Source organism: Myiozetetes cayanensis, unplaced genomic scaffold (assembly GCF_022539395.1).
Source record: "Myiozetetes cayanensis isolate MyiCay16 unplaced genomic scaffold, myiCay2020 scf5-8, whole genome shotgun sequence".
NCBI classification, from domain to species: Eukaryota; Metazoa; Chordata; class Aves; order Passeriformes; family Tyrannidae; genus Myiozetetes; species Myiozetetes cayanensis.
The window spans coordinates 30,167,658-30,181,511 of record NW_026087742.1 but is presented as its reverse complement, the minus strand read 5'-3'; the positions used below and the strand labels follow the sequence as shown (position 1 = coordinate 30,181,511).

At 46.6% G+C, this 13,854-nt stretch overlaps 1 protein-coding gene across 14 annotated transcripts in view; it reads left to right on the top strand.

The window, feature by feature from the left end:
* Positions 1–8,811, top strand: part of TENM4 (teneurin transmembrane protein 4) — a 1,544,468-nt gene extending 1,535,657 nt beyond the window's left edge. For all 14 annotated transcript variants that reach the window (XM_050333746.1, XM_050333747.1, XM_050333753.1 and 11 more), the window contains one exon: positions 1,048–8,811. In XM_050333746.1, the coding sequence (XP_050189703.1) occupies positions 1,048–1,806 (759 nt within the window). In that variant the 3' untranslated portion in view covers positions 1,807–8,811. The remainder of the gene's footprint in view (positions 1–1,047) is intronic.
* The last annotated feature ends 5,043 nt before the right edge of the window (positions 8,812–13,854 follow it).

Sequence of the window (13,854 nt, the reverse complement as noted above, 5' to 3'; positions counted from 1 at the left end):
GCCTTTTGCTTGTGGATAGTTTAAGGCAATATCCATCACGGATGTTAAATTTCCTCAAAATAGTTGGAGTGCAGCAAACTTTTCTTTGTATCCTATTTTTAATCCTGGGTGTCATTACATTATTGAATTGAGCCTTTGGCAATGCCAGGAGAGTTTTGTCATAGCATCCTCTTGCTTTTGTGAAATTAGAGCAAATAATTGTTCATGAACAGGAGTCTGTAAGAAGCCTGTGCTGCCATGAATTGATGAGAGCATTTCCAAAGACATTTTGCAGTAATGATGAGCTGCTGACTCGCTGTATGCTTCCTCCATTATATGCTAACAGCAAAAGTGACTTTGTATTGTACCTGACTGCAAATGATCCAGGCTATTGTCTCTCAGCAGTTTTGCTTCAGTATAAGCCAAACCTTGAGCATTAGGTATGGCTGGCCTTGGCTCAGGGGCCTGGCCCATTGTAGAGGGTTTGCAGGAAGTAGGACTTGGATTTAGTGCCTTCCTTGAGTTTTGAACAACCTGATTTGACAGGCTGAAATGGGACATTGAGTGGTTATGGCCACCTGGGGGGGTCATGCGGGGCTTTTGGAGGCAGCACAAGGAGGTACAAAGTGAAGTTAAAATAGAAAGAACTTTTACAAATAGTTCCACACTTCACAGAAAATCTGAAATCATTTGGTAAAGCATCATGGGCACAAGATGAGTTGTTTATTATATGCAGAAGAAGAACACTGAGACACAACCTAATTATGTGTCTCAACTCAACCCTCACACCACTGAGACAAAAAATCCTTTTCTGCCTCTTCATCCTTCAGAGATTAAATACAGTTCAGTTTATAGAAACAATGTACTTTAGGGGGAATAACTTGACAACACATCTCTTCCATTAAAAAAAATAAAATTATGAAAAAATGTGATATGGGAAAAAAAAAATGGAGCTCCTCATTACATGTTTTCAGGATGCTCTGCTGGTCTCTAGCATCGTAATGATGCCTTTAGGTCATGAGGCTTCTCTTTCTAATATGTCTTTCTCTTCTTTCTCTCCTTGCTCAGTCAATTTTGGGGGTCCAGTGTGAAGTGCAGAAGCAGCTGAAGGCCTTTGTCACTCTCGAGCGCTTCGAACGGATCTACAGCTCCAGCATCGCTGGGTGCCGGCATATCAAGAAGAACAAGAACTTTGCTTCTGGAGGGTCCATCTTCGGCAAGGGCGTCAAGTTCGCCATGAAGGACGGGCGTGTGGCCACCGACATTATCAGCGTGGCCAACGAGGACGGGCGGAGGATCGCAGCCATCCTGAACAATGCCCATTACCTGGAGAACTTGCACTTCACCATCGACGGGGTGGACACACACTATTTCATTAAGCAGGGGCCGTCAGAGGGTGACCTGTCCATCCTGGGCCTCAGCGGCGGGCGGAGGACCCTGGAGAACGGTGTGAATGTGACAGTGTCCCAGATCAACACAGTGCTGAGTGGAAGGACTAGACGTTACACAGACATCCAGCTCCAGTACGGTGCACTGTGTCTAAACACTCGCTACGGGACCACCTTGGACGAGGAGAAGGCACGTGTCCTGGAGCTGGCCCGACAGCGCGCTGTCGCCCAAGCTTGGTCCCGGGAACAGCAGAGACTGCGGGATGGGGAGGAGGGTATTCGATCGTGGACAGAAGGGGAGAAGCAACAAGTGCTAAGCACGGGCCGGGTACAGGGCTACGATGGCTATTTTGTGATCTCAGTGGAGCAGTACCCCGAACTCTCAGACAGCGCCAACAACATCCACTTCATGAGACAGAGTGAAATGGGCAGAAGGTGACAGAGAGGGTCAATGCGGTGACTTCTTGCCAAAGACAGCTACTCTTTTGTGGCCACTTACCTGACTGTGTTGTACTCAATACTTTTTCTAAACTGAACAAGGTGGGGGGGGAGGAAAATAGAAAGAAAAGGAATAATACAGTTGCACTGTAACTCATGCAACATACTTTTTTCCCTCTTTAATTTGGCCTTCACGCGTTTCTTGCAATGAACAGAAGGTATATTTTGTAGTGTGTTCACAGTGAAATTTACTGTCTCTTGTCCTCTTTCGGTTTCGTTTTTGTTTTCGTTCTTCCCCCCCCTTTGTGAGGAATTTGAAGTGGGGAGTTGTCAACGTACGTACGTCCTTAGGTGTAAGTGCGAAATGGGTGTCTGTGCTAGCTCGTGTCGTCCTAACCCTTTCTGGTTTGGGGCAGGGACAGAGAGCCTTCCACCCAAAATATGGGGCGTCCGCGGCATGCCAGAGAGCTCTTCCTGGAGAGAAGGAGATGGAAGACAGCGCTGATTCTGACACTCTGAAAATGACCATCCGAATCATGTGCCTCAAAAGAGACCTTACCAGTAGTTTTCATGTTTCACTTGGGACATAAAGTGTTTCCTTGGGTGCTCCTGCTGAGCAGAAGTAGATTATAGAGGCAAAGGAGCTGATTATATTACTTTGCAAGATGATTCTCTTCCTTCCTGAACTGGAATAAAAAAAGAAAAAAACCCAGTCTTTTTTCATTATGAGAGTAGATACTTTTGGGGTTTTTTTGTGTGTGCGCAAATCCTGGTTTTAGTTAAATAACCTAGCAAAAGCCAAGAAAAGGGACTCCTGCTCTATTGAGAAAAGCTAAAATAAATCCTCTCTCTCGTACGTAGAGCTGTTCTATAGGTGGATTTAATGCACCCATGTTGTACATTTGCTAATGGCATAACTTCATTAAATGTATAGTGTTTCAGTACATGAGGCTACGTGTTTAACAGTCCACTGTGCTGTATCTGATAAAACCAGTTAATTTTTAGGAAGCTGATTTGAATTTAAAAGTAGTTATAGTATCCCAGTGACATACCACTGAAAATTAGAGCCAAACCCTGCTTTTCCTGATTCTGGAGCTTGTATTTATTGTCTGGGAAATGCAGTTTTGAGTAGCATGCTGGCAAGTCGTTTATGACTATGGCAGATAAAATGTCTCCCGGGACTTTGGCAGCAGGGATTTTAAAATGCTTAATAAGTAGCAACAGCTTGTGCGTGGTGGGACAAGAAGGACAATATTGGAATCAACCCTCTCACTGTTTCTTACACAAGCTCAAATTAAATGGAGAGCGCAGTTGACTGTTAGCAGTGACGAAGGGGGAGGTTGAGTGGAAATGCCCACTACAGAGGGGACCAAGTGCTTTAATAAGAAACTGCTGACAAAGTTACTCGGCATGCTAATGTAATTTGTATTCACATAACCTCTGTGCTCTGGTATTTGCAAGAGTCCGTCCTTGAAATTCAAGGGAGCAAGGAGATGAGCTCAGCATCCTCTTCCCTGCCTGAAACGGTCCTGTGATAGCAAGGGCTGTTCCTGCAGGCAGAGATGTTACCCCACCTCTTTGGTGGAGCTCTGGCTGGAGGTGGCTGACCCTGGTCCCAAACAGATGTCTTATCACACTGACACCAGCACGTATCCTGATTCTAAGAGCTCTCACTGTGTTTCTTTGGGAACAGCTCAGTCCTGACTTTTTATTCCATCCACTTTGGCTTTTGCTTCCCAGTTCTGGAGAGAGATAACCCGAGATGTGCAGATCCATGCCAAGGCTGTTTCCTGACTTGGAGCCCTACAATGCACCTGTGTCCTCGGAGCCAGCTCTTCTGCACTCATGCCACCACCACTGCCATCCTCCAGTACAGACTGATACTTGTCTGCAGGCTCTGGCCCCCCAGACAAAGCGGGGGTGTTATGTTGGGCATGCAGTCCTCGAGCAGCGAAACATTGGCAGCCCCGGTGCTATCACGGTTTCCCCGTAGATGCCGCCTGCCAGCTCCGTCTGCCTTGCCTGTCTGTTCCAGGGTGCTTGCCAGAAGGAAGGTGATGGGATGGAAATTCCCCTAACAGACTGTTCCTCCTCCAGTTCCCAGTCCCTAATGCCTTTGGCTGTGTGGCCACAACCACCGGTATGGTTTTGATTTTCTAGTGGTCTCTCCTGCTTGCAGTGAGGGTGATGATGCTGGTGCTGCGTCCCAGTGCTGTTACTCTTGCAGCACACAACCTTTATTACTTTGGCAGGAGTCAAAACACAGGCAGCTGGAAAGGGTATCCAGTTCTGGCAGAGTCAACTTGGAGAAGATGCATTGGCCAGACCAGCTCTAAGCTTTGGCAAGGGAGCAGTTGCCTGGGGCAGCTGCCTGCCAGGGATGGTTAAAAGGCCGTGGCATTACCACCTGTATTGCTGGTATCAAGCTCTTGGGAAGCCTCGATTGCCCTGAGGATGCACTGGTGGGGATTAGGGGCAGTGCTAGCCAAACCAGCAGTAACAACCTAATCAAAGGAGGCAGCACCCTCTTCGCAGTGCTACCCAGCTCCCTGTTTCCCCATCCCCAAGTCACACCAGGGACAAATCCCTCTTAGAACCTCAAACTTGTGATGGCTCTGAATGGAGAAAATGCTCTAAATGGCATGAATGGAGAAAAAAAACACCTGCAGGAAGCTGGGTCAAAAAGTATTAATCCTTGGTGAATACCTGCAGTGCAGAGAGAGCTCTATGTGCCTGCCATTTACACTGCCCCACTCCAAGCAGCTCCGAAGAGCAGTGGTGCTTCTGTATCCATCCCCATCCATATGTTACAATGCTAAGAGGAGTAGTGCAAGAGTAAATGGGCCATGTTTCCATGGAGCCAAGAAAAGGCGTTCAAGTGTAAAACATTCCTACTGGAACCCTGCCAGCCTGAGATGGCACCTCTACAGCCTTACACAGACTCTTCAGGTTATTACATGAGCTAATGACTTCGAGGAGTTCACCCATGTTTCAAGAGTCTTACAGTCCCACCGTGCACACCCAGCATGCCTGGACCCAGGAGCCATCCTGCTCTGCACCATGGCAGTGGCAACCCCCTCGAGTTGCATTTCTCAGCATCCTCAAGCAGCAGTGGGATGCAACTGCGCCTGTCTGCCTGCCAGGTCCACGAGGATCTTGTTCTGGGCCTGCACCTGGCGTGGGAACTATGGACATTATGTCAAAAAGGGGAAAAAATATATATGTAAAAGTATATATATGTATATGTTGCTCCTCTCTATCAACACAAAAAACTTTAAAGGGTGGCTGTCTAGTGTTCGAGATAAAGCTGTCCAAAGACAGCTAGTACATTCCTAAATCCTCAGCCTCTGTGAAAGCTTTCAGCTTCACCTAGGTGGCAAAACAAGAACATTTTCAGTCCTGAAGCCCTAAATTTACCCCTCCATTAGTGAAAAATGCTTTTTCTACAGCATCTCAAGTGCATTCCTATGGAATGGGCTGAGAACACAAAGAGTTGTGCCCTCATCAAGGAACTACACTCCACTATCCACAAGCATTTCCTTTCTACTGATGGCACCATAGCCACTTCCCAGCCCTTGTGTTACCCCTTCTGCCTCCCCTGTGGGCCATGCTGTGTGTGCCTGACCCTTCTTGCTTTGCTTATGGGAAGGGGTGCAGCAATTCATTGCTTCGGCAAGAGTGGGAGGTCTTGCTGTGCAAATCCCACAGCACTAACTCTCATTTCATAGAATCATTGAATGGCTCAGGATGGAAGGTACCTTAAATATCATCTCGTTACAATCCTCCTGCCATGGTCAGTGATACCTTCCGTGAGACCAGAGTTTGTCAGAGCTCCATCCAACCTGGCCTTGAACACCTCCAGGGATGGGACAGCCACAACTTCTCTGGGCAACCTGTTCAGTGCCTCACCACCCTCACAGTAAAGAATTTCGTCCTAGTATCTAATCTAAATCTGCCCTCTGTCAGTTTGAAGACGTTCTTCTTTGTCCTGTTACTCCATGCCCTTGTCTGAAGTCTCTCTCCAGCTCTCTTAGAGCCCCTTTAGGCACTGGAAGGGTCTCCAAGGTCTCCCCAGAGCCTTTTCCAGGCTGAACACCCCAACTCTATCAGCTTGTCTCCATAGGAGAGGTGCCTTCTGAGCATCCTTGTGACTTCATCTGGACTTGCTCCAATAGGTTCATGTCTTTCTTGTGTCAGAGACCCCAGAGCTGGACACGGCACTCCAGGTGAGGTCTCACAAGAGCAGAGTAGAGGGACAGAATCCACTCCCTTGACCTGCTGCTCATGCTGCTGGTGATGCAGCCTAGGACATGGTTGGCTTTCTGGGTTGCCAGTGCACATTGCTGGGTCATGTTGAGCTTCTCGCCCACCAACACCCCCAAGTCTTTCTCCCCAGGGCTACACTTGATCTGTCCTCTGCCCAGTCTGTATTTGTGCTTGGGATTGCCCAAACCCAGTTGCAGGGTTGCACCTTCATGAGGTCCGCACAGACCAACCACACAGGTTTATCAAGGTCCCTCTGGGTGGCATCCCTTCCCTCCAGCATGTCCACCATTGCTCTAGGTAGTCTTTCAAAGGCCAGTTGTATGCCAGACCATCTCCAAGGGATAAGTTAACTGTGATCTCACATGTTTTGAGGCTTGATTTTGAGAAGTCATTTTTTTCTTGACTCCCAAAACGAGGACTGATTCCTCACCATAATGAATTTCTCTTCAAAATGCAAAAATACAAAGGTGTAGCTTAAATTGCTTTGAACTCTGGACTTGTCTCTAGGCCAAAGGGTGGTGAGAAGGATTGTGACCAAGTCTCACAGCTCAGAGGAGATAGTCCAGTGGTCTGGAGCAGGGGCTGCATCTCCCAGTGAGAATGGTAAGGACCACCATCTCAAGCCTTCAGTAGCTGGTGCTGGTACTGAAAGATGCTCCATTTGAAGGGACAACAGTGATGGGACCTCCTTGATGTGACATCCAGGTAGGAGCAGCGCCATGAGGACTCCTTCAGCTGCTTCAGGAGAAGTTGAAAAATACCCTGTGTGCTCAGCCCAAGGGGAGAGAAGCAAGACTAATTTGGCATCACAAGAAATGCCACAATGTTTGTTTCCACCGAGATCTTTATTTTATTTTATTTTTTTCCCCTTTCAACTGAAGATTGGCGCTTGGAAAAATCATTAAGCAGTGGTGACCAGAGGGAATCATGCAGCTCGTCATATCTTTGTCATCACAGCTATTGATCAGAGCCACAATGAAAATGTGCCAACAACTCTAAACAACACCAGGCGAGAGCCGATGAAGCCCAAGGTCGTTAAGAGCCCCGATGCTCGATTCGGGTTTAGAAGGCACAGATGACTGGGAGCAGTCCCTGAGACACCATTTGGCTGTAACTTAGGAACAGTGAGGGATTTCTGTAATATATCTGTGGTTGCTTTGCTGAGCGTAGGGATCGGCATGAGATTCTGCTCGATCTATTATACAGACAGTGTAACCAGAGTAAATCAAAATTGTTTAAAAAAAAAAATCTAATAAAGTACTTTTTCAGCTGTGACTTGTAAGTGTCACCGTGATGGATGGCACCACAATCCATTATGCAAAGACAAGGCTCTTAACATGAAATTTTAGAATTCAATTTTACGATTTACAGAGAGGGCCCCCCTCGTATTTACGGCACAGCAGTCTGTTCTGATTCAATCTCTGCGTAATTGAAACCAGGGCCAGGGATCGTGGTTAGTCCTCTGGCCGCTTTTTGAAAGGGGAGGAGAAATAACCACCTATAACATTAATAATGTTATAAATGTAATAAAGAGATTGCTTTGCTTGTTAAATCTCACTCACTTTGTCTGCTTGTCCTGGTGGCACTGACAAACCTAGGGAATAAAGACACTGTGCCTCGATGCCAGGGATGTGTTTGAGGGGATAAAATCTGGCTGCCATGTGGGCAGCAGCATCCTACATCCCATAGTGAGCCTGGCTTGGGGCATTTTTGCTCCTGTTGTTACAGTCCTCCACAGGACAGCAAGTTTTTCTGCACCTCTTTTTATTATAATCACTCATTTTATTATGATCACTAAATAGTCCCCCGTTACACCAAAGAATTTTCATGAGTTTTGTAAAAAAAAAAAAAAAAAAAAATACCAAAACCCCACAGCTTGCTTGCTTGTTTTGCTTTTTGTTGTTGTTTTTCATCTCTAGGGTATATTTAAATAAAATTACTTGCGACTGTAGAGCAAACTTCAAACAGACACCATGGGGACACACAGGGCCCTGTCCAGGACCCCCCATCTCACTTGCGGATGAAGGGCCATTGCATTCCCAGGGGCCATTTCCCATGGCAGTTTTCCATCCTCTGCCACTCCCACCAAAAACAACCTGGCCCACCCAAGGGAAACCTTTTGTGTTTCTTTTCTGCTCTCCTTTAATTACCATAAAACTTCGTGTTCCTGACCAAGTATTACATGGCTCAGCTGTTAACTCCCATCCTAGAGGTCAGTGCTTTCTGGGGAGCATAGAAAACCACAAATGAAAATCAACTAAAAATAAATATACGTACATATATTTTTTTTCTCCTTAGAGCTGGAAACTGTTCAAGCAAACAATAAAACTTTCCAAAAAGAAAATTAAAATGTTTGGACAGTTCACAGATGTTATTAAAATAACCAATCAAAAAATCACACTTTTCTATTAAAAGGAAAAATGTTTATTTTGTGAGAGGACTTCTAATGCAGCTCCAGCCGAGAAGAGGACTTTGTATCAAAGCTGCATCTGTAAGCCCAGCACTGAAGACTCTTGTCATTACCCTGTGTAATAATTTTCCTGAAGTCTGGAACTAATTTTTTGAGAAATTTTTTTTCTCAACACTTTGTGTTTCTAATGCTGTATTCTTGACTGTGTAAATACAACCAGGCTGTAAATAAGTGCAAATGTAGATACCTTCTAGAAAAAAAAAAAAAAAAGCAGACAGAAGTGACCATGTGTAGCCTTCGGTGAAAAATAAAAGAATATTTTGTGTTTAAGTACTGCTTTCTTTTTTTTTTTTATTGCAAAAGTATTCGATTTCTTCGCCTCAGCTGTTTGGTCCTTACATAGGAGATGGATCTGGCAAAGGAGTTGACCGAAATGCCCACCCACTCCTTGAATTTACACTCAAAGGCGCATACCCCACCTGTACTCAGGATACAAGATTGCAAGTGTCCCCAAGGCTTTGCTGATCCAGGCAGTATGCTAGGGATTCAGAGCGTCCCTGGGACATCGGGGAAGCTCTCATTCTGCCAGAAAGGTAAGCAAACTGGGAAACTACATCATGCACTCAAAAAAAAAATGTTTTAAAAAAATCAAGATATCATTAGATTTAGTGTTATGTTCTGCAGAAACCTGTGCATCTGATCTTCATTCATGCAGAGGGAGAAGAAAAACTGCTGCAGCACCTGCCACAGTGACCCAGGGAAACCCTTGTGTGATCCTTAATACCACCTGGTCTAGCCCCAGTGGTGGCTTATTCTGATGCTTCAGGAAACGATCGAGAATAACTTCAGAAAACATGGCTAGATGTGGGTTGAGGAAAATATTCTTGCTGGTCCCTGGGGACAACCGAATGGGAAGATGAAGCATAGGACTGGGTGGTAGTCACTGGAGAAGGAGCAGGGAGTGCTTCCATTGCCATCCAGATTGACTGCCTGAGCACGGCTCTGCTCTCCAAAACCAGGTGAATTGGGTCTTTCAGAACACAAGGTAGAGTCCAGCATTGCTGGGTGGCATTCCCCTCCTCTGGAGGTGGGTGGCTGTGATAGGGGAAATAAACAGCACCTCTCTTTTTCCTTTGACACCAGACAGAGCCACAGGGACCAGCTCAGACCTCTTTGCATGTGTGCCGTGTTAGGTGAGAGGCGTCCATCTGCTGGTAGATATTAGTGTGTTCAAGATTTCCCTAAGGTTCCTACCTGGTTTTGGCCATTCCTGGTGGGATGCCATTCTCTCCACCAATAACGTGTTTTTCTTTCAGGGCCATGTTCCTCAGTCTTCAGTTTCCAGCCACCAGGCCTGTTGCAGCTCCCTCCTGCAAAGCAAATGTCCCCTTGGCACCAGTCAAGTACCCTCTTTGCTATACCAAGCAGGATAGACTCCTTCAGCCTCATAGCACAAAGTCTGCTTCCTGGATGCTGGGTATTTTTATTTTTTCCATCCTCTGGCATGCTTAGCCACCTTCAGCAGGAGAATTTCACCTACCTTGTGCATAAGGCAGAGTCTTGCTCCCACACTTGTCAGAGATTTCTATCTCCAAGGAAGGAGTTGCCCCCTTCTTTCTTGCCCTGGAAAGTGCCCATGGAGATAATTACATGACCAGCTTGATGTCCTTCCCCAAGCTTCTGGTTTCCCATGGGCTGATCTGAAGCCTTTCCCCCAAGACAGATTCATTAGTCTGCATCAGGTTGGGTTACTCACACATGTTTTCCTGGGCTGTGCTTATCCAGGGAGTTCAGATCACCCTGTGAGAGTGACCTGCCGTCCCCAGTACGTACCGTCCATCACTCGCCACACCACCTGCGGTTTATCATCGGAAAAGACCCTGACTTAAATCATTGATAATGATATTGAAATGCATTGGACCAAGGACTAATCCCTGAGGGTAGCCAAGGAAACAGCAACGCGTTAAGTTGTCGGCAAACCAGGTTTGGCTCTGCCTCATGTGGTCGTGGCAGATAAGACCAATGTTTTAATCAAAATATTGTAGGCAGTAAATCAAGCGCTTTCAGAAGAACCACCCTGCCATGTCAACCCGATAGGCCAGAGCAGACTTATCACACCATGTTTTTAATAGGGGCCGTAGCCAGAGGCCTCTGGCTTATCTTTCACAACACTAGAAAGAGACTCTCCTTGCTTTTAAGATGAAAGCACAGAAAAAAATGTCCTCTTCTGCATTCTCCATAGGAAGCAACTAAAGCCTCAGCCATGGACCACATCTCACGTGTAGTTGGAAAGTACTAAAAGAATGGTGATTACATTTGGATGGGAGAAATGGACATGAGTAGAACAGGTGGCTCATCCCCACAGAAGTGCTCCAGCCTCATGACTCTTCCCAGGGCCAAAATTTTGCCACTGGTTGGCACAGCACATCACACAGCTCACCTGAAATATTGGTCCCTCCAGGACGTTTTAGCTCAGTTGTGTCTTGAGATGGTGTATGTACCCATGGAGTGCTGCAGTGCACCAGTGTGGGCAGGTAAGCACCAGCTGCAGCAAACCCCCATCCCTCCACTGCACAGCGTGGAGGGGGCAATGCTGCACCTCCAGGCTACAGAAAGCCCAGGGCTGCAACCTAATGTTCCCAGTGCCTTTTGGCTCTCCTCTGCAAAGGTGTAGATTGGAGATGTAGAAAAGCTGAGCTGCTGCTGAGAGCAGGAACACAGACTCTTCTGCAGAGTGACATGCTTTAAAAAATTATCTGGTCGTTAGTGTGTCTCTTTGAAGTAACTGAGCTAAGTTTTTTGTTGAATCTTGACAGTTCGGGTGTGAACCAGTTGTTTTTATGTGGTGATCATTTGCAGAGAATTTTCCAGGGCAAGACGAGCTCCTTTGAATGCAGTCTGCTAAAGCAATGGCAGTCAGAGCAGGGGAATTGCATGGATTATTGTGAGTTGGATGTTTAAAAAGTATTTCTTTGTTTCTGTCTAGAAAACTGCTCCAACCACCAACCTGCTACATAAACCACAAGCCCTAACACCTCCTTCTCCTCCAGCACACTGTTTGTAAAAACACAAGCCTTCCTAAGTCCTGCCAGCACATCCTTGTCAGGATTTACTTGATGAACAATGGGAAGGAGTATAGGAACAGAGTAAGCACTGCATCCTTGCAGTTAACAACCCAGCATGCTTAGGCTTAAAACCAGCTCATCTCCCACTCTCTGAATTAAATGAAATAGAACCACAGGCAAAATATGGCTCTGAGTTTGGACTTCGATCTGCTACATTATTCAGTCTGCTTCAGTGTCTCGAATTCCACCTCTCGAGACACACTCTGTGTGGAGTTTTTTAAACCAAAGCTCAGAAAATATTTTTTTACCGCAGGGTTTTCCAGGCAGAAATTAGCAGGCAGATCATTAGAGCAAACTTGTTCAGCAAAGCCAGTCCCACAAGTGAAAAGCTACAAGCCAGTGGGACCACATGATGGCTTTGATTTCTGCCTCCAAGAGCAGGAGATAAGAGGGATCCATTAACTCATTGCTATGCTGTTATTTTCCATCCAGAAGATCCTTGTGTCCTCTACGAGTCTTACACAACCAGACCTCATTATAGAATCACAGAATCATTTAGGTTGGAGAAGATCTCTAAGATCATTGAGTCCAACCATTAACCCAGCACTGCCAAGCCCACCACTAAACCATCTCCCCAAGGGCCACATCTACACATCTTTTAAATCCCTCCAGGGATGGTGACTCCATCATTTCTCTGGGCAGCTGTTTCCAGTGCATGACAACGCTTTTGATGTTGAACTGCCTTACAGCAGTGACAGTTCTGGGCCATTGCAGGAGTGCTGTTCATACTCTTCAGGCTCTGGTGGTGGCTTTGGAAAAGGAGCTATCTGCCAGCCAGCAGCAGCAAGGGGGGGCAGTTTCAGAAACAAGGCAGACAAGGAGAAGCAAGAAGAAAAGTCCAGTGTTGCACTGGACACTTGTGTATTTTCAACCAACTTCCTCCTGGACCCACCAGAATCACTTAGGATGGTGGGGGAACTAGTGGATGAACTTCTCCAGATCTGCTGAAAATTTCCAGGAGTAGTTGCATGCTGCTACTGAAGCCAGCCATTGGGATGAGGTGTGCCTTAGGATGCTGGAGTTCCTGTGATGCTGATGCTGTCTACCCCTTGCTCATGCCCCCAAAACCATCCCATGAGCACAACTTCCACCAGTGAGGAATTCCAACTTCCACATGAAGCTGGAGCGCATCTGCATGAGGGAGCAACTGGTGGAGGACATGTTGTGCTTCTTCCACCACCCTAAGGAGGAGCTGAGTTAAAATCAGTGTTCCAGACTGCTGCAGGTCCCCTCTGCACCAGTCCCTACCTAGACATGGAGAAAACACCCGCTGGTTCCAGATATTGTAAAAAGCAGCCTGGGTGGTTTTGCCTCATAGCAGGAGATACTGGAACAAAGAGATCAGTAAGGATCAGTCAGGAGCTCCCCTTTCTCTACCTAAAAATCTTCTGTATTTACACTGCCAGTATACAGCAAACCTTTATAACAGTAAAGAAGCAAGTCCTAGGGGTGCAACTATCCCAAGGACCTCATGGATTTTCCACTGAGACCTTCAGGGCCCAACAAGTGGGTGACACCAAAAAAAAGAAAGATTTTTTCAGCTGTGTAAGTACAACTCCTAGAGTTTCATGTTAGCTGGTGGATCTCAGCTGTTGGACTTCAGCATGCCTGAGTTTTGGTCCAGGAGCCGAAAATGGCTCCTGTAACAGGTTAGGGTGTTCTGTCTGTCATTTTGGACATGTCCTGCACTAGACCTAGGGTCCTCTTCTGTGCATTCTTGCTTGGGCCAGCTCTGCTCTGGGGCAAAGAGCTGGGGCAAGAGGATATTGTGCAGGGGCATTGCCTCCCTCTGCTCCACATGCTCAAACTCCCTCCCCAGTGCTTGCATGCCTCTGCATGTCACATTAGAAAAAGCCACCTCCAACATTTGATAAGGCAGCACCAAGGAAGGTCTCCTGCATCAGGCCCATGGCTTTGGGAAGCTCAGGATTTAACACCTGCACAGCCTGCAGGCACACCGGGGTGTGCTGCTCACAGCCCACCACTGAAAGGGAGCTGTACAGTCACATAGAAATACATGTGTACATAGAAATACGAGTGTATTTTTAAGAGGAGCAGCCTTGAGATGGATTTTCATGTATTTATAAGCTTTTAAGAGACTCTTCTATCCCTTTCTGCTCTCCCCCCACTCTCACGAAGACACAAAGCCCCATCCCTACTCTCCTCCCTGCAGGTGCACTTTGAGCAAGCAAAGCACTGTGTGATTGCTTGGTGCCCTACATCCCCAGGTCTTGTCATCTGGCAGCTT